The sequence below is a fragment of the Trachurus japonicus genome, chromosome 12 (genome assembly GCF_045865225.1).
Source record: "Trachurus japonicus isolate A0001 chromosome 12, Traja_1.0".
NCBI lineage: Eukaryota > Metazoa > Chordata > Actinopteri > Carangiformes > Carangidae > Trachurus > Trachurus japonicus.
In genome coordinates this window covers 2,031,775-2,057,472 of record NC_140918.1, presented here as the reverse complement: position 1 = coordinate 2,057,472, position 25,698 = coordinate 2,031,775, and the positions used below count along the sequence as shown (strand labels likewise).

Sequence of the window (25,698 nt, the reverse complement as noted above, 5' to 3'; positions counted from 1 at the left end):
GCTGGTTAAGTTATTTTTAGGAGATAAATGTTGGTCTCAGTGATGAAATCTAACAATTGTAGCAGTAGCATTAGTTTATTGTTTGAATGAAAAGTGAAGCTTCATGTGTGTATTGGACAGAGAGCAGTGCTGCCTGGGGGCTCTGGAGCCTACTACGTTCACCACATTTACATAAATAAATAAATGTTTTACAATAAACCGATCGTCTGCATTAAATGTTTTTTTTATTTTTTATTATGTTATATTATATAACATGGTTACGGTCCGCGGTTCCGTAGACGGGCTGGACGGGCTGTCATCGTGCTCTGAGGTGACTCAGAAATTACCGTAAAGCAGCACCTCTTGTCTGTGACGTCATCATGTTTTTTGAACAGCTTTTTAGAACAGAAAAGTGAATTTAAAAAATCCAATATTCAGCCAGGTGCATTTTATTGCTTCAGTCTTTTGATAATAACATTCAAATTACTTGACAAAAAATTATTTCCAGAGAAAAGTGGATTTTTAGGGGTGTATCCCCATTGACTCCCACTCATTCTGCACTCGCCTGTGAGCGCCCCCACATGGACAGAGACGTGTAATGAAAACCCGGAAGTAGGACGAGAGTGGCACTTCTCAATATTAGAAGAGACAATCAGATTCAGCTTCAGACCAAACCAACAACTTCCTGTGAGTGAGTCCAGCTACAACACTGCTGCTTCAACCTGCTGACGCTCCACACACTGAAGGTGAGTTTGACTAAAACCTGGACTCAGAGTCACAGTAAACTTCAGTCAAGTCAGTAGAGGAGGGAGGGGAGCCATGACTGACTCTACTTCCTGTCTGCTGTGTTTTCAGCTTCACTCACAGACTAAATGGCTTCCAGACCAGAGGAGGATCTCTGCTGTCCGGTCTGTATGGAGGTCTTCAGAAATCCTGTTGTTCTGTCCTGCAGCCACAGCTTCTGTAAAGACTGTCTGAAGAGCTGGTGGAAGGAGAAACAAGATCCACTGTGTCCAGTTTGTAAGAGAAGATCTTCAAAGGAAGATCCACCTCCTAGCATGCAGATCTTCGTCAAGACCCTGACTGGTAAGACCAGAGATGTTAGGGTTCGACGTGGTATCCATCGTTCAAAGCAGAGGAATCGCGACAAGGGACCCTAGTTTTGTGGCGCATGTTTGTTTATGTTGTGATCAGTGTACACTTCTTTATTAGTGGAAAAGGGGTGTGAGTGTGTGATACACTGGGCAACGGTTCTCAGTGTATCAGGCCAGGGCAAACCTGATTAACCTCCTTATTCGGTCGCTCTGAGCTCGGACCTCCAGGACCAAAGCATCCGTTTCCTCCTGGGAGAGGTTTGGCCGTCTGTCTCCCCCGTCTGAAGTATAAATAAATAATTAGCTGGTGGCTGAGCATGCATTAAAGTGGCTGTGCAGAAACCTTTTCCAGGAGATTAACACGGTTTATAGCCTACATAATATTTCATACAAGTACCTTGGAGTACACCTTGATGACAGGCTGGACTGGTCCGTACACACAAATGATGTGTACAAAAAGACACAAAGCAGGCTCTTCTTTTTAAGAAGACTCAGGTCTTTTGATGTATGTAATGTAATGCTGCGTATGTTCTATCAGTCTGTCACTGCAAGTGTTACATTCTTTGCTATTGTCTGCTGGGGTAACAACATCAAGGTCAGGGACAGGAACAGACTAGACAGGCTCATCAAAAAATGTAGCTCTGTGATGGGGGAGGGAGCGGAGCTGGTGGAGGCTGTGGTTAAGTGGAGGATGGGGTGTAAGTTGAAGACCATCCTGGGTGACCCCCAACACCCTCTACACAAAACCTTCTCAGGTCAGAGGAGCAGCCGAAGCAAAAGGCTCATCTCCCTGACCTGCAGAACTGAAAGATTTAAGAGATCATTTGTTCCTATAACACTTGTTAAAATGTTTTTTTGTGTTCATCTTTTCTGTCATTGTTGTGTGAGCTACTGGACTAACTTGAATTTCCCTGCTAGGGATGAATAAAGTATTCTCTATTCTCTATTCTAATAACAGTACCAGAGGGCTGAAATGCAGCGTGTAGCCTGCATAATAACAACAGTACCAGGGAATATAGCATACAACTACAGTGCCAGAGGGCTGAAACACAGTTTATAGCCTGAAACGCAGCCTGTAGTCGATCCAAAGCGGAGACATGAAGTTTAAATAATTTGAGGTTCCCTGACAGCGGTCATGCATACAAAACACAGCTTCATTACTACGTCACGTGTTGTTCCACATTTTTCTATGTTGTAAATATAGCCTAATTTTTTAGACCCGCAACAATTAATTGAACAATAATTGGTTATTAAATCATCAACCATTTTGATTACGAAATAATCAGTTTCTAGTAGTTTTCTTAAGAAAAAAAAAAGTCCAAATTCTCTGATTCCAGCTTCTTAAATGTGAATATTTCTGGTTTCTTTGTTCCTTTATGACAATAAACTGAGTCTCTCTTTGGTTTGTGGACAAAACAAGACATTTGAGGACGATGTCGTCTGGTGGTTTGAGAAACACTTTCTCAACATTTCATTGACCAAACAACTAATTGATTAATTGTTTAAATAATCGACAGATTAATTTTTAATGAAAATAATCGTTAGTTGCAGCCCTTTAATTTTTGTATTTCTGTCAATGTTGCAAAAGTTTTATGACATACAGCACTGATGTTATGAGACAAGTGTAGCTAGAAAAACAGTCAAAAATTTAACTTTAATTGTTAAACGTACACAACAGTTTATGACGCCTCGCCCTTTATTGTTCCGTGTAAATGCTGTGATGTTTAATGTTTAATTGTATCATACCATTTCAACATGATGACTTCTGTTTCTCCGTCGCCAGGTAAGACCATCACCCTGGAGGTGGAGCCCAGCGACACCATCGAGAACGTCAAGGCCAAGATCCAGGACAAGGAGGGAATCCCCCCAGACCAGCAGTGTCTGAGCTTCGCCGCGAAGCCGCTGGAGAACGAACGCACTCTGTCCGACTACAACATCTGGAGGGAGTCGACCCTCCACCTGGCTATCCACCTGTTGGGAGGAAACTGATCCGCTCCTCCTCCTGCTCCTCAAAGATCCGAGACCTGAGACGCTTCTGTTTTTATTGGGACCTTGAATGCAGCATCAATGGAAATGTTGTTAAATGTTGATCAAAACTAAAAGAAAAAACAGCTTCTCACTGTCACATGGTGCATTCATTATTATATTGTTATTATTATTATTAAATAGTCAGATTCTAGATGGAAACCTTTAATAGTTATTACATGTATTGCCTCAGGTCTAGAATGTATTAAACTTTAAATATCAGATATTTAAAATCAACACCGATAGAAAAGTATCAGTGAAGAATAAACAGGTAAAAGTTTTTACTCCTGACCTCAGTGTAGTTTAGTTTTTAACCAGTAGAGGTCCCTACAGACCAGTTCAAACACACTGAGGGTTGGTTTTATGGGATGTTTGGGCATATAGTGTACAAATGACACAATAATAATAATTCATATATAAAACATGTATTTACCATGTCTATAAGAATGAGTTCATACTGTGAGCTCTGACTGATTGATCTGTATCAGGACTGAAAGATTATTTTAAAACCAGTCATAGTACAAGATGTTATAATAAACAGTCACAATAATCTGTTTTATGTCATAAATGTAAACTAGAAAAAGCATTTCCAAGAATGGAAATGCATGTGAATGCTGAAATCAGCTGAACACCATTGCTGGAGAAATTGTTGAAACAATGTTGAATTAACTGAAGAAACTGCTGAGGTAATATTGAAAAAGGCTAATAAACAGTCACAATAATCAGTTTTCATGTCATAAATGTAAAATAAAGAGCAGCTCCAACAGTTTGAAATGTTTTATTACAGTTTCAGGGCTCAACAACAAAGCGTCGTGTCAATCACCCTCTAAGTGAAGTCACTTCCTCGTTCAACAAACTGCAATCCCCTCTTCTTCCTCTGGGGGCTGGTGTCAGAAAGCAGCATTCTCCATAGACCCCCATGTTAAAATCACCGACTTTACATCCTCAATAAACATGATCAAAGCCTGGTGTCAGATTCACAAAACGTTCTTAAGTGTCATTTTTTTCTTAACTTCTGTCTTAAGAAAAAAAAGAGAAGTAGTCATATTCTCCAAAAAAGTTCTTAAGTATTTTCTCAACTTTGTTCTTAAGTTTCTTCTTAAGAAAAAACTTAAGAACAAATGGTATTCTTGAAATCAAAGTTCTCAAATTTGTTCTTTACTTTTTTCTTAACTTTTATGACTGGTGTCATCACGTTTTTTGGTCTCAATCGATAGTTTCTACCCCCGCACACACTCTTGAGGGGAGTGAATTTTTTTAACTCTACCATTTTACTGTTATTAGGTTAAAATTCTCGCCAATTAGGGCGCAGAAACGTTGAGTGACTGACTCCGACTCCACAAAACCAATGGGTGATGTCACAAATGCAGATGCATGGTTGTGAGCTGCACATTCACCACGCTATGAGATAATAACACAACGTTACCACACAGAGTTGTTTTAGAGGGAAATTCATGCAAAACCACTGATGCGCGTTGCCTTCAGGGACAGTTTTTCATCAACAGTCTCTGTATTTCCCTCTAAAACAACTCTGTGTGGTAACGTTGTGTTATTATCTCATAGCGTGGTGAATGTGCAGCTCACAACTTGTCCACCAGAGCGTTGTGGAGTTGTTGGATTGTGTATTTGATGAGTTTGATGAGGGAAACCAAGAAATCCCATAATGAGCCTCCGTAGCGTAGCTCTGAGCAGCTCACGGCTCTGCTCCGCCGTTCTAAAAACAGCTTGCACCGACAATTAAAGGTAACGAACCTACTGCTATGACTATAGGGATTATGGCAATGGGAACAATTTTACAAAATGTTGAACTATCCCTTTAAGTCTCCATCTCACATACACACACACTCTCTCAGGTGTTTTCTAAAGAAACAACCAAACCAGTGAAGAACCTGCTCTGTTCAAATCAGCGCCATGTTCATCATCACAGACGTAGTGACTTATTTTGTCTGATGGTAAATTTCATTTCCATGAGATGAAGTTTTCCAAATTCCTTCCAAACTCCGACTTCTTTACAATTTACAGTGGTGAACGCGGAGCGGCTGCGCTGCATCCACATGCAGAACTCCGTTTGCAAAAACCGAGTTATGATAAAAAACTTCCAGATCGTGAGTTGTCATGAGTTTTTGATCGTCATCTATCTCAGTTCTGCTCATCGTAGAGTCCCCAAATTTACACATAAGGTGTGTTAAAGTGTCTAGTTTCATAATTTAAAAAAAAGCAAAAAACGAGAAATCTCGTTTTTGGCACTCAACGCATGGAAACGAAAAACGAGAAATTACGTGGTTGGCACTCAATGAGTTAAGATCAAAAAACTACAAAATGGGGCTTTTAATCAGAAACCAGTTGAGCCATAACACCGGAGGTATTGGTTGCAAGCGGTGGAGGATGATGGATTCTCCACCAGGTAAATGTAAACATGGCCCAACTCGAGCTTCGACACGGAACTGGTCATCTTAAACAGCTCGTATACAGCAGCTGGTGTTGAATATGGGTCACAAGTGCCCAAAACCTCAAAGTTGTTTTTATATCTTTCTTTCTCGGCTGCTGGCAGATGATTTTAAGTCATTAGTCGGTTGTTTGTCCATAGAGACTCTGTTGCGCTGCCATTCTGGAATGTTTCTTTTGACCGCCAGGTCACTGGCTGACTATCAATAGGGTAGCGCTACGACCAATCAGAGCAAAGAGCAGGATGACGTTAGCCTGACAAGCCAATTAAAATGTATGCCGTCATGGCGTTAAGCCGCCCAACGACTCTTTAAACAGACAGAGCGCTGTGATTGGTGAACACAAACAGTGTTAGAGCCTCAAAAAGTTCCTTCTAGACCCACCTACAGAGCAAATATATTTGCTTTCCTCAGTTGATGTGAGGGTTTAAGGGCAGAGGACGTTGTCATGATGCCATGTAAAGCCCTTTGAGACAAACTGTTTGTAAAAACAGGCTATACAAATAAAATTGCCTTGCCTTGCATTGCCTTATTAACACAGAGGACAAAGTCCCAACAACAACTTTATTGGACTCCATCCCAGAGCTGCAGACTGAAGAAGAGACGATCAGATTCAGCTTCAGACCAAACCAACAACTTCCTGTGAGTGAGTCCAGCTACAACACTGCTGCTTCAACCTGCCGACACTCCACACACTGAAGGTGAGTTTGACTAAAACCTGGACTCAGAGTCACAGTAAACTTCAGTCAAGTCCTGCAGCCACAGCTTATGTAAAGATTAAGTAGTCAACAAACAGTAACAACAGTTGCATTCTGTTCATTCAAAATGTATTAAGAGACATGTAACAATGTCACTGACTGATTTTTAAGATCTAAAACTAAATCAAAGTCTGATTATGAACCCAGATTTCTAGATATCTCTGGTCAGACCAGCTCTGTAGCTAACAGCCTCTGTAGCCATATTCAACCTGTAGACACTGACATCAGCTAATTCACTCTGATTTGAACGGGTCCCGAGCGGCCTCGATGTGGAGAGATATTCTCTATTCTTAGAGAACCCGGGTTACACTGTAACCCCACGTTCTCTATCGTATGAGAATATCTCTCCACCACATAAAGAATATATGTTATGGGCTCTGTAAGACACACCGTGAGGGTCCCAAGGAGACTCAAACTCAAACTCAAACTCAAAAGTACTTTATTATTCCGACCTTCGTTGCGGAAGGACATCAAAAGTGCAGGTGCAAAACAACAATCCACACATACATACCACAGCCATACCCAACACAATAATAATACACATTCCTACAACTCGCAGCAAAGGTTAAAAACAAAGGACACATACAAGGATAAAAATTAGTTAAAAACAGGTTAAAGCAGATATCAGTGGAATGTTTTTGTTAATATAAGTCCTAAATAGTCCTATTTTCCGTCAGCAATCACTTACATGAAGTATTTCAGCCTAAACACGAGTCTCTCCGTCACTCTGCTCTGCTGTAACCCGAGGAGAAAATTTTCCTTGTGGGATACAAGTGTTATCCAATTAGAACGGCATGAAGGGCTGTGTGTGCAGCCAAGGGATGCGCGTGAATGTGGTGACGTAGCACGAGGACCAATTGATGCCTGACAAGGGCGGGGGCTGCTAACTCATGGTGCGTTCAAGGAAACTCGTACTTTGTGTTTTTCCTTCCTGTGAAGTCATACCAGTTCGATCTGGTACGAGTTCACGGGTCGGAAGTTACGAGTGGCCGTTATAGGGAACTTTCACAGACAACAGGACGGTAAAAACACGAGCTACGGGTTACCTGGAACGCTACCAAGTCGTAGTTGTGACTTGAAGCTGTAACTTACGGTTTCAAAAGCCTGCCTTGAACACAGCATTAGCCGAAACGGCCGTCCCGATGATATCTGCTTTAATTAAAAAGGAAAAAGTTCTGGTGGGAGTTAAGTGTTTAGAAGTCGGATTGAGGTGGGAATGAAACTGGATGACGCTCTCTTTGTCCGGAGTGGGAGTGACCTGTATCTGCGTGCTGATGGTACTAGGCTGTAGTTGCTGTGTAGTGTGTGTGTTGTGTCTGTGGCGATCTGTGTGCCTTTTTTCTTGACCTGAGTATTGTAGATGTTGATGAGTGGCTCCTGTTCCTGACCTATGATTTTATTGCTGAGTTTGACTATTTTGTTTAGACTGTTTCGGTGGGTGATGAAACCAGGCTGTGATGTTGAATGTGAGGATGGATTCCAGAGCAGACACCGCTCCAATAGTAACCCCATGAGGTAGTTTCGAATGAGACGTCCCCACCCCGGGTGCACTAAATTTACAGTGTGTACAAAATACCCCAAACTATATACAAATGCATGTACTTAAGGCGGCGACACCGCGAGACGCTACGTGCCACCACCCCCTGTACATGATTCCTGCATAACCAACCCCGCCAGACGCAAGGGCTGGGTGCAAGGATGAGGCCACTCAGATGGCCGGCACTCTGCCAGGCCACTGACAATGATCTTGACATTACCCTGGCCAGGCCCGAGGCCAATCCTTGAGGGAGGGGCACAGTGAATCAATCTTCAGGTCGACCTGGCCCCTAGCAGACGCTCCCCAATGGAGGTACTGGCGGCCATGTTCAAACTATAAAACCTGGTAAAGGTATTTGGCGTTGCCCATGTGGCGGCTGCACACACTTCTGAAAGGGCCGCCCCGTGCCACAAGGCCCAGGAGGTGAATACGCCCTGTGTAGAGTGCGCTTTCACTCCCTCCTGCACTGGCTCACCCATCTCACTGTATGCTCGGTGGATAGTCTCCACGACCCTTCTCTACCCGAAGGTATGTGGATGCACAAAAGCCACCGATCAACTCCCTCTCTCACACAATTCGCTCTTCTGTCTCTTTCGCTCTCACGCCGTCTGATCTGCAGTGAAAATCAGAGAATCCACTTATCCCTGCGCAGCTGAGTCCATTTATAGGGCGCAGGGGAAGCCACGGTAGGCGTGGTGTGTCTTAAAGAAGTTTTCACGTCATCTGCTAGAATGTCAGTAAATCCCATAACATATATTCTATATGTGGTGGAGAGATATTCTCATACGATAGAGAACTAGGCTGAGTGTTAAGCCCACGTCCTGAAAATGGTATGTCCTTTTACTTTCCTTGAATATTTCTACCCAACATCTCTAAAATGTTTCTGACTAAACAATATTCTATCTACATTAGGAATCAGAGCAGAGCTGCTGTGTTTTCACCACACCGTCAAAAAGTCTGGAATGAAAATCAACCTGTTTTACATGTTTCAAGGCTCCGCCCCCTCACCTGACTCACCTGAGATAAACCAGGAAAAGGTTTGTTCCTTCAGTCCCAGAGACGCAGACTGAAGAAGAGACGATCAGATTCAGCTTCAGACCAAACCAACAACTTCCTGTGAGTGAGTCCAGCTACAACACTGCTGCTTCAACCTGCTGACACTCCACACACTGAAGGTGAGTTTGACTAAAACCTGGACTCAGAGTCACAGTAAACTTCAGTCAAGTCAGTAGAGGAGGGAGGGGAGCCATGACTGACTCTACTTCCTGTCTGATGTGTTTTCAGCTTCACTCACAGACTAAATGGCTTCCAGACCAGAGGAGGATCTCTGCTGTCCGGTCTGTACGGAGGTCTTCAGAGATCCTGTTGTTCTGTCCTGCAGCCACAGCTTCTGTAAAGACTGTCTGAAGAGCTGGTGGAAGGAGAAACAAGATCAACTCTGTCCAGTTTGTAAGAGAAGATCTTCAATGGAAGATCCACCTGTTGGCCTATCACGGAGATTACGTCTCAGAGGAGGCATGCAGATCAACATCAAGACCCTGTATGGTAAGACCAGAGATGTTACGGTTCAACGTGGTATCCATTGTTCAAAGCAGAGGAATCGCGACAAGGGACCCTAGTTTTGTGGCACGGTGCAATGTGGCGCAGGGAGTTTATGTTGTGATCAGTGAACACTTCTCATCTCTCATCTTTGTTACACAGGGTTTCAAGTTACCAAATGTGAGTGTCTTAGTGGAAAAGGGGTGGGTGTGTGTTTTTTTTTGTTTTTTTTTACACTGGACAACGGTTCTGAGTGTATCAGGGCAAACCTGATTAACGTACCGTCCGTCCTTATCGGTTCGCTCTGAGCTCGGACCTCCAGGACCAAAGCATCTGTTTCCTCCGGGGAGGTTTGAGAGGTTTGGCCGTCTGGCGTCGCTGTCTCCTCCGTCTATGTCGAAGTATTAATAAATAATTAGCTGGTGGATCGGCATGCATTAAAGTGGGTTTGCAGAAACCTCTGCTGAGTTCACCCGACATGAAGTTCAGTGATTTCACTTTGTCAAACGCACCAGTGGAATCATCTCTGAAAGCACGAAAACTGGTTTTAAGTCCTTCAGTCAGATCGATGCAGTCTGTGATCTAAACAGTGGGGGACTGCAAGCCCTTGATAGCAAAATCACTGGCTGTAAATAACTTGGAAAGTGTGACTAGCAAGAGCACAAATCTTTTGGTTTGCGTTTGCTGTAGAAGACACTGCATCAACTCGAGTCTGGCCTAGTCTGGCCTGTGCTCTCAGCAAATTCAGCGAGTGTTTCCAGGATTGCATCAAGCAGGGTTAAAACTTTTTTCACTGAGCCTGACTTTGGGCAGTGCGAGTTGCAATGCACGTATATTGCTTTGGGGAAGGTTTTTTTTAATAGCCTGAACCCCACCGCGAATACCCAGGGTTTACAGCCCATGCGTTTCAGCAGAAGCCTTCTTCAGGGTGTAACCCTCAGCATGCTGATGCTCCTTATATAGGATGATTATCATCATCATTAGGATCATGGGAACATGGGAGAGGAGGGAACATGACCAGTCGATGGCACCACCAATTGTTCAACCATGAAATTCAGAGAAAAAGAAAAAGAGAAACACCATGTCTCTGTAACAATGGAAAAGAATTACAAAAAAGGACTGAAATCAATGTCTTCATTTAAACCTGGATAGGTGGTAGCAGACCGGTTTCAGCAGTCAGTCTTCGTCAGTGTGTGTAGTGTCAAAGTGCTGTGGGACCCAACAATTAATGATGAATTGTATCATGCTTGGAAACACTGTTTCAACACGATAGTTTCTGTTCCTCCATCACCAGGTAAGACCATCACCCTGGAGGTGGAGCCCAGCGACACCATCGAGAACGTCAGGGCCAAGATCCAGGACAAGGAGGGAATCCCCCCAGACCAGCAGTATCTCGTCTTCGCCGGGAATCAGCTGGAGAACAGACGCACTCTGTCCGACTACAACATCCAGAATGAGTCCATCCTCCACCTGGTTCTCCGCCTGAGGGGAGGAGGGATGCGGATCCATGTCAAGACCCCGACCGGTAAGACCAGAGATGTTACGATTCGACATAGTATCATTCTTTCAAAGCAGAAATGTTTTGATGCCTCGTTTCACCGTGTGAAATCACGTGACTTTCCAAATGAAGCTTCATTACATCACATGTGTATCGATCGTATCAGTTCAGCCGCGTTTTCAAAACCACTCTGACCTTGGTGGGTTTGACAGAGGAGAGTAGTGATAGTTTCATTGATTAACAACCAAAGAGTGCAACATAGGTAAGATTAGTACAAGATTAGACACAACCACACAGTTACACACTTGCATTTAGAGCTGCATCAATTAATCGGAACAATAATTGATTATTAAATTAATCGTCAATTATTTTGAGTTTTCTTGAGAAAAAAACGTCCAGATTCTCTGATTCCAGCTTCAATGTGAATATTTCTGGTTTCTTTGTTCCTTTATGACAATAAACTGAGTCTCTCTTTGGTTTGTGGACAAAACAAGACATTTGAGGACGATGTCGTCTGGTGGTTTGAGCTGTGACGGCTGGTGCTAAAATAAATTGGGGGGGTGTCAGATAAATATGATAAGCAGCAGTCAGCAGCGGATCAGCTGATCTCTCCCTCCGTACAAACGCTCCGTTCTGATCCAGCTCCACTGGACTTTCAAAATAAAGGTGACGCAGCTGAAAATTAGTTAAATAGTGAAACAGCGGCGCCTTTATAGCCGATTTTAGGATGAAACTCTGAACATAACCTGGTCGGGACCAGGTTATGAGCTAAGCATAAGCTACCGTGGTGATCTAGCCGGGTTAAAAGAGAGCCACCTTTGTAGTACAGGAGAGCCTGGCTTTAGACTCAACATAGCTCGCTAACCCCCTAAACTGGCTTCGCAGTACACCCCTCAGCTGAGTTTGGCATGACAGACGGGAGAAGCGTCGTGTAATTCCATCCACGGCCACTTGCCTGCTGCAGGATTTTTAAGTCAGGTTGCTCCTTTATCAGCGAACGCCTCGTTAAAGGATTATTTCATAAAGAAACAACTGATTTTTCTTTTGCTGCGGCCGCCATTGTCTCCTGTCTTGTTTTTGTTGTCTGTCTGCTCCGGGTGCACGCGGATGCGTCTGTAGCTGTTTGAGTGACAGGCGGCGCCGCTGCAGGGGAGTGACTTTGATTGACAGGTCAGGTATCATGAATCAATCCGATTGGATGAAAAAATGACCCAAACGCGCTGATTGGCCACGGGCGCAGAGAGCTGCGCCCGGAGGAGAATCTTGAAGTGACCAATTAGAGACCAGCATGAAGTCACATGGAAGCCAAAAGTTTAAGAGGCCACATACACACTCATTAGGCCGGCGCCCCTCGCTATTGAAATGTATGAAACAACCCAGAATAAACCCAATATGGAATGGAAAGGCTTACAAATTTCAAAGTAAAACCCAATGAGTGAACACTGAACAGATATGGTAATTACTTTTTATTATGTTATTCATGTTTACTGTGTCTACACTTTTTTCCTGAAATTTTGATGGGGGCGGCGCCCTAGCGCCCCCTATTGACCGACCGCCACTGGGTTTGAGAAACACTTTTTCAACATTTCATTGACCAAACAACTAATCGATTAATTGTTTAAATAATCAACAGATTAATTGATAATGAAAATAATCGTTAGTTGCAGCCCTTTAATTTTTGTATTTCTATCAATGTTGCAAAACCTTTATGACATACAGCACTGACGTTATGAGACAAGTGTAACTGGAAAAACAGTCAAACATTTCGAGATGCACATAAAACCTTAATTCTGTCACGACCACTATGTCAAAATAATATTTATTTACTTGCACAAGTTTTTATTTGGCGGTATGGTACTGTTCTGGGACCCCCTGCTCTTCCACACGCTTGTGTGGAAAGCCTGAGGCAGGAAGAGCACCTTCCTGCCCTTCACGAGCCAACATGAACGGCATAAGCAGGGAGCGCAGCAGCCAAGAAAACCCAGATAGGCCAGAGCAACCAACCCCTCGGTCGCACTGCGCATGGAAGGTGAGCACGCGCCTTATCGGGCGCTTGGGTGGTCGCACTGGGAGCTACTTCTCCTCCTCTCTCCGCGCCGGTCAGACATCGACTGCAGTCGCCCATACTCATATTCACTCGGTTTTCCACACACACGTCATTTTAAATGTGTATGTGTGTCTCGTGTGCAGACGCAACTGACAAATATCTAGGCTACAGACGGACAAACAACAACTTAATTAATCATCATTTTATTTTGAAAATTGACCGGATTCTCTCGCCTTTTCTGTGCCCGACTTCCTGTCTGGTACGATCTGGTCTATCCAGCTTGACAGACGGCGCTCTCGTGAAAAATAGAACTGAACCGATCTGAAGCGCTGCAGGCGGCGCACTGCGCTCCACAGCGCCAGATGTGCGACCAGGCAGACCGGTTAACATGTGGCCGATCTGAAACTGCCTCCGCTCCAGGGCGCTGCGCTTCGGTTCTGCGTCCAGTGCGACCAGGCTGTAACAAGATACAATTACCACGTGTATGATGTTTTTAAAGCGGAATTAATTAATTCCGAATTAAATAGTTCGGAATTTAAATATTTTCCTTCGAGTTTACATGGACATAATAATTCCGAATTAGGGTTTACATGGAAAACACATTAAATCGCCTTTATTTAATTCCGCTCAACGTCTGGAGGTCGGGAAGCGTTCTGATTGGACAGAGGGTACACGTGTTTACGTACTTACGTCTACCGGAAGAAAACAAACTCCATTCTCAGTGTGTGAAGCTGGTGTGAAGTGAACAGAGCTGCAGCCGCGAGCCGCTCCGCTGCTCCTAAACTTAACAACAAGTTAGAAGCAGAAAGTTTCTCCTCTTAACTGCCAGGATGGCCTTCCCTTCCCTGAGTGTGTGAGCCTGGCCGCCCCCGCCGCCCCCGCCGCCACTGCTACGGCCCGCCTGGCGGCCCCCAGCAGCGGCGCCGGGCTCACACACCCTCACTGCCCGGATCGCCTTCCCCGGTGTGTGAGCCACCGGCGGCCGGGCACCGGGGTCTGAGAAGCGGGTTCATGAAGCCTGGTGGTCCCGACATGATTCACTCACAACACTGCGGCTGTAACGTTATGTTGTGTGTGTTGTAGCCTACTTTTCACGGTTAAATTATCACCGCGACACACACACAGCGGCGAGTCAGTTAATACGCATGCGCAGAACGACCGGAATTAATTAAAAAAAGAATAAACGTTTACATGATAGAGGAATTAATTAATTCTGCTTTAAAATAGGAATAAACCACCCACTTAATTCGGAATTAAGTTTAATTCCGAATTAAATTTTCACTCGGAATTAAGTGTTTACATGATCTTTTTAAAGCGGAATTAACTTTAATTCAGAATTAAATGATTTTAATTCGGAATTAACCCTCGCATGTAAACGGGGCAAGTGATGAGGTTCATGACAGATGACAGGAGGAGCTGAGGTGGAGGTGGGTTGCAAAAAAGCCGTCAGAGGAAGCAGCAGCAGCAAGGGAGGTGATGTCGGACTAGAGCAGTTTAAATAGCGGCGCTCTGAATGCAGTTCCCCAGTAGGAAGCAGCCACGGGGAGTCAGCTGAGCCATCAGCTGATCTGCTGATTCAGAGCTTGACGTCATGGCCTGCCAGAACTAACGCTACGCTTGATTTGTTAAACGTACACAAGAGTTCATGACGCCTCGCCCTTTATTGTTCTGTGTAAATGCTGTGGTGTTTAATGTTTAATTGTATCAAACCATTTCAACACGATAGTTTCTGTTTGTCCGTCACCAGGTAAGACCATCACCCTGGACGTGGACCTCAGCAACACCATCGAGAACGTCAAGGCCAAGATCCAGGACCAGGAGGGAATCCCCCCAGACCAGCAGCAGCTGATCTTCGCCGGGGTGCAGCTGGAGAACAGACACACTCTGTCCCACTACAACATCCAGGATCAGTCCACCCTCGACCTGGTGCTGCGTGTAGGGGAGACTGGGGATAGTTGTCACATTCTTTAGTTTTGCGTGTATTGAGAATATCTCCTAATCAAAACATCCTGGAGTAGTCATTCCAACATTGCAAGGTAGCTCAAAGTCTTGGGTTTCAATGGGCATCCTGCTCATTTCTCCAGCTTATTCCAACATTTATTTATTAATCATCAAAGACAATCTGACACATTGTGACAACCAAACCCATTGCGGGGTTGGTTGTCACACCATGTATTTCAATGGGAATTTTTTTTTTAAAATCATGGTAAGTTTTAGAATAAAATGTTTAAGTGAATTTTTATTCAAATGACATGAAAAACACAGAACATAAACATGACACATGGGGGCGTGGCCTCACTTGCTACTCTCATCTATCCGAGTTCTCCTTGACTCCTTCACATTTTCTTCCGAGGCAAAACTCTTCTTTTTTATTTTTTACCGGTGGTATTCCTCTGCTGACTTACACGGCTGTAGCAGAAAATCGGAACTGTATGCATTTTTAATGTGTCATGACTTGGTATGATTTTAGATGTATTGTACATTTTATAGTGTTGTTATGTAACTTTGATGTCTTTCTTCTTACCTTCTTTTTTCTACTAAAAGCCGAACTAGGGACGGGAGTTGGAAACTAGCATTAGCTATAATCTCTGTCTGCAGAACATCAGTCACATTGACTTGTTTGTAACGAGTGGAAGTGTCACTATGTTAACCTGCATTGTCCCTATCAAATAAACTGAATTAAATTAAATATACCATATATTTCAGAATAAGTGTGCAAATATATAGTCTAGATATTTGTTTATAACATATATTTCAGAATAAATGTACAAAGTGTCTCCATTGTGAAGGTTTAGCGTTACTTCAGAGTTTCAATTGGATCATGTAAACATGACGCACCACGCATCTTTTCACGGTCAGCCACAGAAGACAGTAAACCTACGTCACGTAAAAGGCCACGCCCCCTCGCCGGTGAAAACAACGGAGAAGTCCTCAATGTGTTCCATAGGCGCCAATACAAAAAACCACAATGCCAAAGAGTTGTTGTGTGGTATATTGTTGGTTGAACAACTTTTAAAAAACCTAACATAAGATTTTCTACTCCCCTTAAGAGAGTGGGACAGGAAAAGAAGAGATTTATGGCTTCAGGCTACGAAGAATGGACAAAATGGCCTGAAGCTGTGGGACCGGCTAGTCCACATGTGCTTGTGTGGTAAACCATTCAGGGGGGGCGACCGCCATTCCCAAGGTCCGCTAACGTTATTTCGAAATTTTCCGAAGGTCCGTTCTAAAATTGTACATATAATGTGTGGGCTAATACACAAGGGGGAAAAATTACACATGTTATGGGCTTCGATCCCCGGCCGCCCTCATCGGAGGTAACTGCTCTAACTACTACACTATGGCGGACGTTGAATGACACGTATCACTCAGCGTTATATACCGCGCCTCTCCCCGCTGACTGGGCTCATTCTCCTGTAGGATTTATGGACATACATTGCCTAAATCTAGAATGTTTTCGGTAAAACGACGTGATAAAGTTGTCTGCCTGACAAACGTTAGCTATTGCAGGAGGTTTCCAGACCGGAATGGGGGCGTGGCCACAGTTTTGTGTCATAAATGTAAACTATAAAAAGCATTTCCAAGAATGGAAATGCGTGTGAATGCTGAAATCAGCTGAACGCCATTGCTGAAGAAATTGTTGAAACAATGTTGAATTAACTGAAGAAACTGCTGAGGCAATGTTGAAAAGGGCTAATAAACAGTCACAATAATCAGTTTTCATGTCATAAATGTAAAATAAAGAGCGGCTCCAACAGTTTAAAATGTTTTATTACAGTTTCAGGGCTGTGTGTGTGTGTGTGTGTGTGTGTTACAGCAGTGGTTCTCAACCTTTTTTACATCAAGGACCCCTAAATTGACACAAATTAGACCACGGACAAACACCAGAAATACACAAATATTTGTTCTGAGACTGAATAACTTTACTTTTTTTGTACATTCAACTTTGGGCCAATGGCGTGAATTTTTGGATATATTATAGAGAAATTTCTGGAAAAAAGTGGTACAATTTCTCCAAAAATGTTTTAACATTTGTAGGAAGAGGTGGTTAAAAAATTCAACAAAAAAAAGTAAAACAAAAAAAAAAGTTAAAGGGACAATGAAGAGTTTTGGAAAAGCGAAGTGTTTCCACTCTACATTTATGAGCCTCCGCACCGTGAAATTCTTTGACCGGTGCAAGACAGACTCATGTTTTCATTCATCAAGAATTAAAGTCAGAGGTTGGAAGACGATCACATACCGTCGTAGTTCCCACCATAAACGGAGATTCATACGGCGGCGTTATTCTCATGACTCGCCACGAAACCGAAAGTAAAGAAACGCTGGTCGGCTCGACCAGCATTTCCACCACCACTAATAATAACAAAATAACCATAGAGACAAAACCATAGATTTATCTAAAATGGACCATTAACAAGTGGTAACGGAGATTCATCCACATTAATATGAGACTTTTTTATAACCAAATAGAAACTCCTCGTTGTCCCTTTAAAGATTTTCTACAAAAAAAGTGGTAAAATTCAAGAAAAAGTTGAGGACCCCCTTGAACCCTGGGGGGCCTGTGTTGCTGTTGTTGTTGTTGTGTTGCCGACGACGACTCACTTTACACTTTAAAGGGATAGTTCAACATTTTGGCAAATTGGCCCATTGCCATAATCCCTATAGTCATAGCAGTAGGTTCATTACCTTTAATTGTCGGTGCAAGCTATTTTTAGAACGGCGGAGCAGAGCCGTGAGCTGCTCAGAGCTACGCTACGGAGGCTCATTATGGGATTTCTTGTTTTCCCTCATCATCAAACTCATCAAATACACAATCCAACAACTCCACAACGCTCTGGTGGACAAGTTGTGACCTGCACATTCACCACGCTATGAGATAATAACACAACGTTACCACACAGAGTTGTTTTAGAGGGAAATACAGAGACTGTTGATGAAAAACTGTCCCTGAAGGCAACGTGCATCAGCGGTTTTGCATGAATTTTCCCCTGAATTTTTCCACGAGAGCGTTGACCTGGATGATGTTTGAATGAAATTTGAGAAATTTTGCCACTTGTTTCTAGAAAATTATTACCTTTTTATTTTTTATTTTTTAGAAATTTTACCACCTATTTCTAGGATTTTAGAAATGTGTAAACATTTCTGGAGAAATTAAACCACTTTTGTCCTGAAATTTTTTCTACAATAATTCTACAATTCATCTGGTCTGAGTTGTTCAACATGGAGTCATTTTTTCAAAGCTCCGCCCCCTCACCTGGCTTCACCTGAGATAACCCAGGTTAATTATTAACACAGAGGACAAAGTCCCAGGAACAACTTTATTAGACTTTATTCGTCCCAGAGCCGCAGACTGAAGAAGAGACGATCAGATTCAGCTTCAGACCAAACCAACAACTTCCTGTGAGTGAGTCCAGCTACAACACTGCTGCTTCAACCTGCTGACACTCCACACACTGAAGGTGAGTTTGACTAAAACCTGGACTCAGAGAGATAATGATCTAAAATGTATTAACGTGTCAGTTCATCACAACAGCTGAATGTTCACTTGTTCCTGTTTTTCATCAACATAATAAAATGTTGTCTTGTCGTCTCCTGCAGCTACACAACAATAAATGTTGTGGAGTAGTTTCAGTACAAGTTCCTCCAAACTGAGCTGGAATAAAAGTTCGTATTTAGTATAAATTTAGTTCCTTTAAGTTGTGACTGAAACACATCCTGCTAAAGTTTGATAAATACTGCGTTTCTGTTGTCATGGTGTCTTGGACTCAGATGAAGTCTGCTAACAGTTAGCTTCACTAGTTGTAGCAACTTTAGCAATGACCGCACCATAACAAACAGCACAGTATACGGATCCACTATCAATCGATCAAAAAGCCACTTACAGCCACAAATAATGCTTAGAACAGCACCAAACGTCATCAACCGTACAAACAGGGTCCCATCCCATAATACGAGGCATCAAACATCTGTTAGCTTAGCCTGGTTTCTATTGAAAAGAGACCAAAACAACTCACCCACTCTGCTCCAGTTATACTTATGCAGCAACTTTCCGCGTCCAGCATAGAGTCCAGGCACTGACAACACACGTCTGAGTCTGACTGGCAGCACAAACATCTGGTTTCAGCGGCCACCGACAGGCAGTGACCACACTGACCACTTGATTCCCCCATTTCCAGCACATGGCTCCACCGGGTCCAGCACATAGACTCCACCCCAGGTCTCCCTTTTTCACTTTTCCCCTCCATTTCCTTCAGCTCGTCTTCAGTAAACTCGGTCTCAAACTGATAGGGCCGCCCATCGAAATGAAACCAGTCGTCGTTGTTGTCAAACTCCATAAACTCAGCCGTGTTGTCCCTTCTGTGATGTCTGCCTGTTACTGCCATGGTTACAGGTAGTCAGTTGGCATTCAAGCGATTACCGAGTAAAGTAGAGTCCCGCAGCTCAAGGATGAATGTGTGTGTATTACTCCATATAATGCAGCCAAAGTTCCTATGTATCTTGCCTATCAGTTTCTAAAAGTTATTATCAAGTGTTCACAGGGAAATGAACGGAATTGGGCGTTTCTAACTTTATATATTTGCGGGAGAGAATCATGTAAACAAGCGCAAGATTAGACGCAACGTCACACGCAAGATCAGGACAACGTTCGTTGCTGGAAGAGACTGTAACATATAGTGAAGCAGACATCACAGAAGGGACAACAGGGCTGAGTTTTTGACAACAACAACAACGATTGGTTTCATTTCCATCGGCACCACTATCAGTTTGAGACCGAGTTTACTGGAGACAAGCTGAAGGAAATGGAGGAGAAAAGTGAAAGAGAGAGAGAGCCGGTGGTGGAGTCTATGTGCTGGACCTGGGGGAATCAAGGGTTCCAGAGTGCCATTCCAAAGGGCTGCCATTCCGAACATTTACTTTAATGTGTCGGAATGCCGGCCCTTAATTATTTATGGAAAAGGGGTGCCTTTCTGAACCTGAAAAAAATATCGCCATTAAAAGGTTTAAGGCACTGGGTACACACATCATAGCGAAAGCTTTGGTAGTATAGTGGTTAGAGCATCTGCCTCCGGCGTGGGAGATCACGGTTGGTCTCCCGGAGGAGCTGCATATTAGCAGAGACTTTCTTGGCCTCTACCTGATCTTTTTACTAAACTTAACCAACTCCTTTCTACATTGCCTAAACCCAACCAAAGCACAAAGCAAGGACATTTATTTTTCAGCTGAGCACCGCGCCTGGATCAGATTCGCACCTGGGTGCAAAATAAAACACATTCAGAACAGCGACCCCTCGGAAGGAATTTTCGGACTGACAGACGGAATGGCGGTCCTTCGGAATGGGGGTCGCCCCCCGGAATCAAGTGGTCAGTGTGGTGGTCACTGCCTGTCAGTGGCTGCTGAAACCAGATGTTTGTGCTGCCAGTCGGACTCGGACGTGTGTTGTCAGTGCCTGGACGTGGAAAGTTGCTGCATAGCGTATAACTGGAGGAGAGTGGGTGAGTTGTTTTGGTCTCTTTTCAATAGGAACCAGGCTAAGCTAACAGATGTTTGATGCCTCGTATTACGTGCTGGGACCCTGTTTATACTGTTGATGACGTTTGGTGCTGTTCTGAGCATTATTTGTGGCTATGAGTGGCTTTTTGATCGGTTGATCGAAGGTGAGTTTGACTAAAACCTGGACTCAGAGTCACAGTAAACTTCAGTCAAGTCAGTAGAGGAGGGAGGGGAGCCATGACTGACTCTACTTCCTGTCTGCTGTGTTTTCAGCTTCACTCACAGACTAAATGGCTTCCAGACTAGAGGAGGATCTCTGCTGTCCGGTCTGTACAGAGGTCTTCAGAGATCCTGTTGTTCTGACCTGCAGCCACAGCTTCTGTAAAGACTGTCTGAAGAGCTGGTGGAAGGAGAAACAAGATCCACTGTGTCCAGTTTGTAAGAGAAGATCTTCAATGAATTATCCACCTCTTAGTCTGGCGTTGAAGAACCTGTGTGAGAGCTTCTTACAGCAGAGAGAGCAGAGATCTTCAGAGGCTCTCTGCAGTCTGCACTCTGAGAAACTCAGACTCTTCTGTCTGGACCATCAGCAGCCAGTGTGTCTCGTCTGCAGAGATTCAGAAAAACACACCGACCACAGAATAAGATCCATCGATGAAGCTGCTTCACAACTCAAGAAGGAACTTGAGGAAACTCTGAAGCCCTTAAAGAAGAAGTTAAAGGGTTTTGAAGAAGTTCAAGTGAAGCTTGGTCAAACAGCAGAACACATTAAGGTCCAGGCCCGACACACAGAGAGGCAGATGAAGGAGCAGTTTAAGAAGCTTCACCAGTTTCTAGAAGAGGAAGAGGAGGCCAGGATGGCTGCACTGAGGGAGGAAGAGGAGCATAAGAGTCAGAGGATGAAGGAGAAGATGGAGGCTCTGAGCAGAGAGATAGCAGCTCTTTCACACACAGTCAGAGCCACAGAGGACGAGCTGAGAGCTGAAGACGTCTCATTCCTGCTCAACTACAAGGCTGCAGTGGAAAGAGTCCAGCAGCGCCCCCTGCTGGAGGATCCACAGCTGGACTCAGGAGCTCTGATAGACCAGGCCAAACACCTGGGCAACCTGACCTTCAACATCTGGAACAAGATGAAGGACATGGTCTCCTACAGTCCTGTGGTTCTGGACCCAAACACTGCTCATCCAGGACTCATCCTGTCTGAAGATCTGACCAGTGGGAGACGAGAAGGAGAAAAACAGCAGCTTCCTGACAATCCAGAGAGGATTGATTATATCTACTCTGTCCTGGGCTCTGAGGGTTTTAACTCAGGGACTCACAGCTGGGATGTCCAGGTTGGAGACAATACATGGTGGACACTGGGTGTGTTACCAGAGTCTGAGCAGAGGAAGGGAGACAACATGTGGTCTGGAACATGGATGTTGTGGTTTACTGGAGATAAATACATAGCAAAGTCACCATCAGTTCCAGACATTGATCTCCCAGAGCAGAAGAAGTTCCAGAGGATCAGAGTGAATCTGGACTTGAACGGAGGAAAACTGTCGTTCACTGATCCTGATACTAACACACACATACACACCTTCACACACACTTTCACTCAGAAGATGTTTCCATACATTCAGATTGTTAACAACCTCCCATTGAAGCTGTTACCAGTGAAGGTGTCAGTGACAGTGGAGCAGAGCAGTTAGAGATAAAGAGGACGATCATATTTATCATGTTGTTTAATGTTTAAAGGGAAAAGTCGGTTCATTTAACTAGAGCTGCAACAATTAAAGTGATTAATCAAACAATAATCAATAAATGTGAATATTTCTGGTTTCTTTGTTCCTTTATGACAATAACCTGAGTCTCTCTTTGGTTTGTGACAAAACAAGACATTTGAGGACGTTGTCTGGTGGTTTGAGAAACACTGATTGATGTTTTTCAACATTTTTTTCAACATTTTATTGACCAAACAACTAATTGATAAATCGTTTAAATAATCAACAGATTAATCGATAATGACAATAGTCGTTAGTTGCAGCCCTAAATTTAACCTGTAAAACTGCACCCGTGCTCCTGCTGTCTCAGTATTACTTTTCCTTTTTCTACGACTTTTCACATGTAAAATACTTTCACTCTTTTTTGAGTAATTTCACATTATGTTCGTTCGTTATTATGTCTTTGTGTGGGGTGATGAGCAAAAAATGATAAATTACTTTCAATCAATTTTGGATTAGTTTATCGTTGACCAATCTTTATTTTAAATTCCTCTCCAGATCATTTAAAGGCATTTTCTATCAATAAACAATACTTTTTATTGAGGTCATGGGTTCGATTCCTGCCTCAGTCATGTCATTGCTTGACTTATGATTCCAATTTTGTAATTCACTAGAATGGGCATTATACTTTGTTTGAATTCACCAAAAAATAGTCACAAGTCACAGAAAAGTCATCTACTTACTTGATGTGGCTCATTTCTACTCTATTTTATTTTTTTTAAGCAGAAGTCAGTGAGCCTCTTATACACAGATTTCTTTTACCCTTCTCTCATTGAATGTAACTATGGTGAAGTGGTTAGATCACTGAGCTGAAGACTTGAAGGTTACTGGTTCAAATCTTGCCTCAACAACAATTATAGTGAATTATTTTCCCAGTCGTCCTCTGTTGACTTCTGATAACTTGCTTCATGTTGAAACTGCTGCTCTCAGCCTGAAATTCACAGAAATTTTAATTGTAAGTCATTCAAGCTTGACTCTCAAGCTTTCTTGGTGTTGACACAGTGTGTTTCCAACAGGTGCAGCTTTGGGCTCGTTAACTTCAGAGTGAGACAGAGTGCAGCTCATCAACAGACAATAGTCTTTGCAACTGTGTGTACACTGTGGCCTAAAGGCAGAGTGAAAGTCTACTGACCATGAGGTTGTGGGTTCGATTCCTACCTTGGTCAAACATTTGTATGGTGATCACTGCTTGCACTATTTGCTAATTCTGCAACAGTGTTCAGCTGCTTTCAGCATTCACACGCATTTCCATCAGGAAATGCTACAATATGTATGTAACATGTCTATAAGAATGAGTTCATACTGTGAGCTCTGACTGATCTGTATCAGAACAGAAAGATTATTTTAAAACCAGTCATAGTACAAGATGTTATAATAAACAGTCACAATAATCAGTTTTGTGTCATAAATGTAAACTATAAAAAAAGAATTTCCAAGAATGGAAATGCATGTGAATGCTGAAATGAAATTGTTGAAACAATGTTGAATTAACTGAAGAAACTGCTGAGGGAATGTTGAAAAAGGCTAATAAACAGTCACAATAATCAGTTTTCATGTCATAAATGTAAAATAAAGGGCGGCTCCAACAGTTTAAAATGTTTTATTACAGTTTCAGGGCTCAACAACAAAGCGTTGTGTCAATCACCCTCTTCTCTACCGTCCTTTAAATGCACAAGAGAAAAAAAACAAAAAAAACAATAAAACACAGATAGTGAATCACCGATCGATACTGATCAATACTGTCTAACACTGGTTCACAGAGGGTTCATGTCTTTTTATTTTATTTATCATTATTATTATTATTATCAATAACACATTTTTGGTTGTTTCTTTCTACAGGGAGCAGGTGGAGGTTCAGGTGTGGAGGAAGGGGGGCGGGGCTTAGACAGAACCACTTCCTGTTTGTAGCTCAACCAAATCTGTGTGTGTGTGTGTGTGTGTGTGTGTGTGTGTGTGTGTGTGTAGGTGTGTGTTACAGGACGGTCTCAGCACAGTGAGCCTGCAGATGTCTGTACAAGTCTCTGTGTGTGTCAGGTGTGAGGGGGCGGGGCCTGTGTTGCTGTTGTTGTTGCTGTTGTTGTTGTTGTCGTCGTCGTCTGGAGTGGAGGTCCGACTCGTTGCTGTCCGACGACGACTCCACCTGGATTCTGTGTGATGCTGAGGAACAGTGGGGGAGGGGTTACACTTTAAAGGGATAGTGCAACATTTTGGCCCAAATTGTGCCCATTGCCCATAATAATCCCTATAGTCATAGCAGTAGGTTTGTTACCTTTAATTGTCGGTGCAAGCTGTTTTTAGAACGGCGGAGCAGAGCCGTGAGCTGCTCAGAGCTACGCTACGGAGGCTCATTATGGGATTTCTTGGTTTCCCTCATCAAACTCATCAAATACACAATCCAACAACTCCACAACGCTCTGGTGGACAAGTTGTGACCAAGGGGTCACTTCCGCGTTCAACAAACTGCAATCCCCTCTTCTTCCTCTGGGGGCTGGTGTCAGAAAGCAGCATTCTCTATAGACCCCCATGTTAAAATCGCCGACTTTACATCCTCAATAAACATGATCAAAGCCTGGTGTCAGCACGTTTTTTGGTCTCAATCGATAGTTTCTACCCCCGCACACACTCTGAGGGGGGTGAATTAAAAAAAAACTCTACTGTTTTACTATTATCAGGTTAAAATTTTCGCCAATAAGGGCGCGGAAACGTTGAGTGACCGTCCGGAGCGCTCTGTGGACAGCTGCTTCGAGACCTTATTGTTTAACGTTGAATTGTATCAAATGCTTGTAAACACTGAACCACTTCCTGTTCCTCCGTCGTCGCCAGGTAAGACCATCACCCTGGAGGTGGAGCCCAGCGACACCATCGAGAACGTCAAGGCCAAGATCCAGGACAAGGAGGGAATCCCCCCAGACCAGCAGCGTCTCATCTTCGCCTGGAAACAGCTGGAGGACGGACGCACTCTGTCCGACTACAACATCCAGAAGGAGTCGACCCTCCACCTGGTTCTCCGCCTGAGGGGAGGAAACTGAGCCGCTCCTCCTCCTCCTCCTCCTCCTCATCAAAGATCTGCATCGCCGCCTCCTCCTGACCAACACCACCATTCCTGTTCAATAAAGTTCAACATTCCTGAGGTTTTTTTTTTTTTTTGCTCTCACTGGCTTTTAATGGTCTCATGTTACATTTTACTGCATCAGCTGATTTTTTTTGTTTTTGTTTTTTATTGAGTTAAACACACAAACAGGATGTGATGATGATGATAAAATGAACGAGTGCATGTTTGTGATTTGAAGTGTTCAAACATTAACGAGAGTTCACTAAACAAGTTTCATAAGTTCATGTGTGAAGATCCGAGACCTGAAACGCTTCTGTTTTTATTGGGACCTTGAATGCAGCATCAATGGAAATGTTGTTAAATGTTGATCAAAACTAATAAAACAGCTTCTCACTGTCACACGCTGTGCATTCATTATTATATTATGGGTTATTTTTAACTTCTACTTTTTGACATTTAATTACAGGGCTG

General features: G+C 43.3%; 2 protein-coding genes across 2 annotated transcripts; both read left to right on the top strand.

The window, feature by feature from the left end:
* Positions 1 to 1,005: 1,005 nt before the first annotated feature.
* On the top strand, positions 1,006 to 25,204 carry LOC146976789 (polyubiquitin-B-like). Its single transcript, XM_085794288.1, has 5 exons — positions 1,006 to 1,065; positions 2,857 to 3,046; positions 9,336 to 9,382; positions 10,671 to 10,901; positions 24,999 to 25,204. The coding sequence occupies exons 1-5, from the start codon at positions 1,038 to 1,040 to the stop codon at positions 25,202 to 25,204; spliced, it is 702 nt and encodes a 233-aa protein (XP_085650414.1). The 5' UTR covers positions 1,006 to 1,037.
* On the top strand, positions 20,703 to 22,103 carry LOC146976790 (nuclear factor 7, ovary-like). Its single transcript, XM_085794246.1, has one exon. The coding sequence runs from the start codon at positions 20,703 to 20,705 to the stop codon at positions 22,101 to 22,103; it is 1,401 nt and encodes a 466-aa protein (XP_085650372.1).
* Positions 25,205 to 25,698: the final 494 nt, after the last annotated feature.

What these genes read in the sequence shown, in the direction of transcription:
- LOC146976790 (XM_085794246.1), top strand. Translation starts at nt 20,703, where the DNA reads ATGGCTTCCAGACTAGAGGAGGATCTCTGCTGTCCGGTCTGTACAGAG.
- LOC146976789 (XM_085794288.1), top strand. Translation starts at nt 1,038, where the DNA reads ATGCAGATCTTCGTCAAGACCCTGACTG. An exon ending in CTCCACCTGGCTATCCACCT is followed by an intron (nt 3,047 to 9,335) that starts GTTGGGAGGAAA and finishes CCTATCACGGAG; the next exon opens with ATTACGTCTCAGAGGAGGCA. An exon ending in CCATGTCAAGACCCCGACCG is followed by an intron (nt 10,902 to 24,998) that starts GTAAGACCAGAG and finishes CGTCGTCGCCAG; the next exon opens with GTAAGACCATCACCCTGGAG.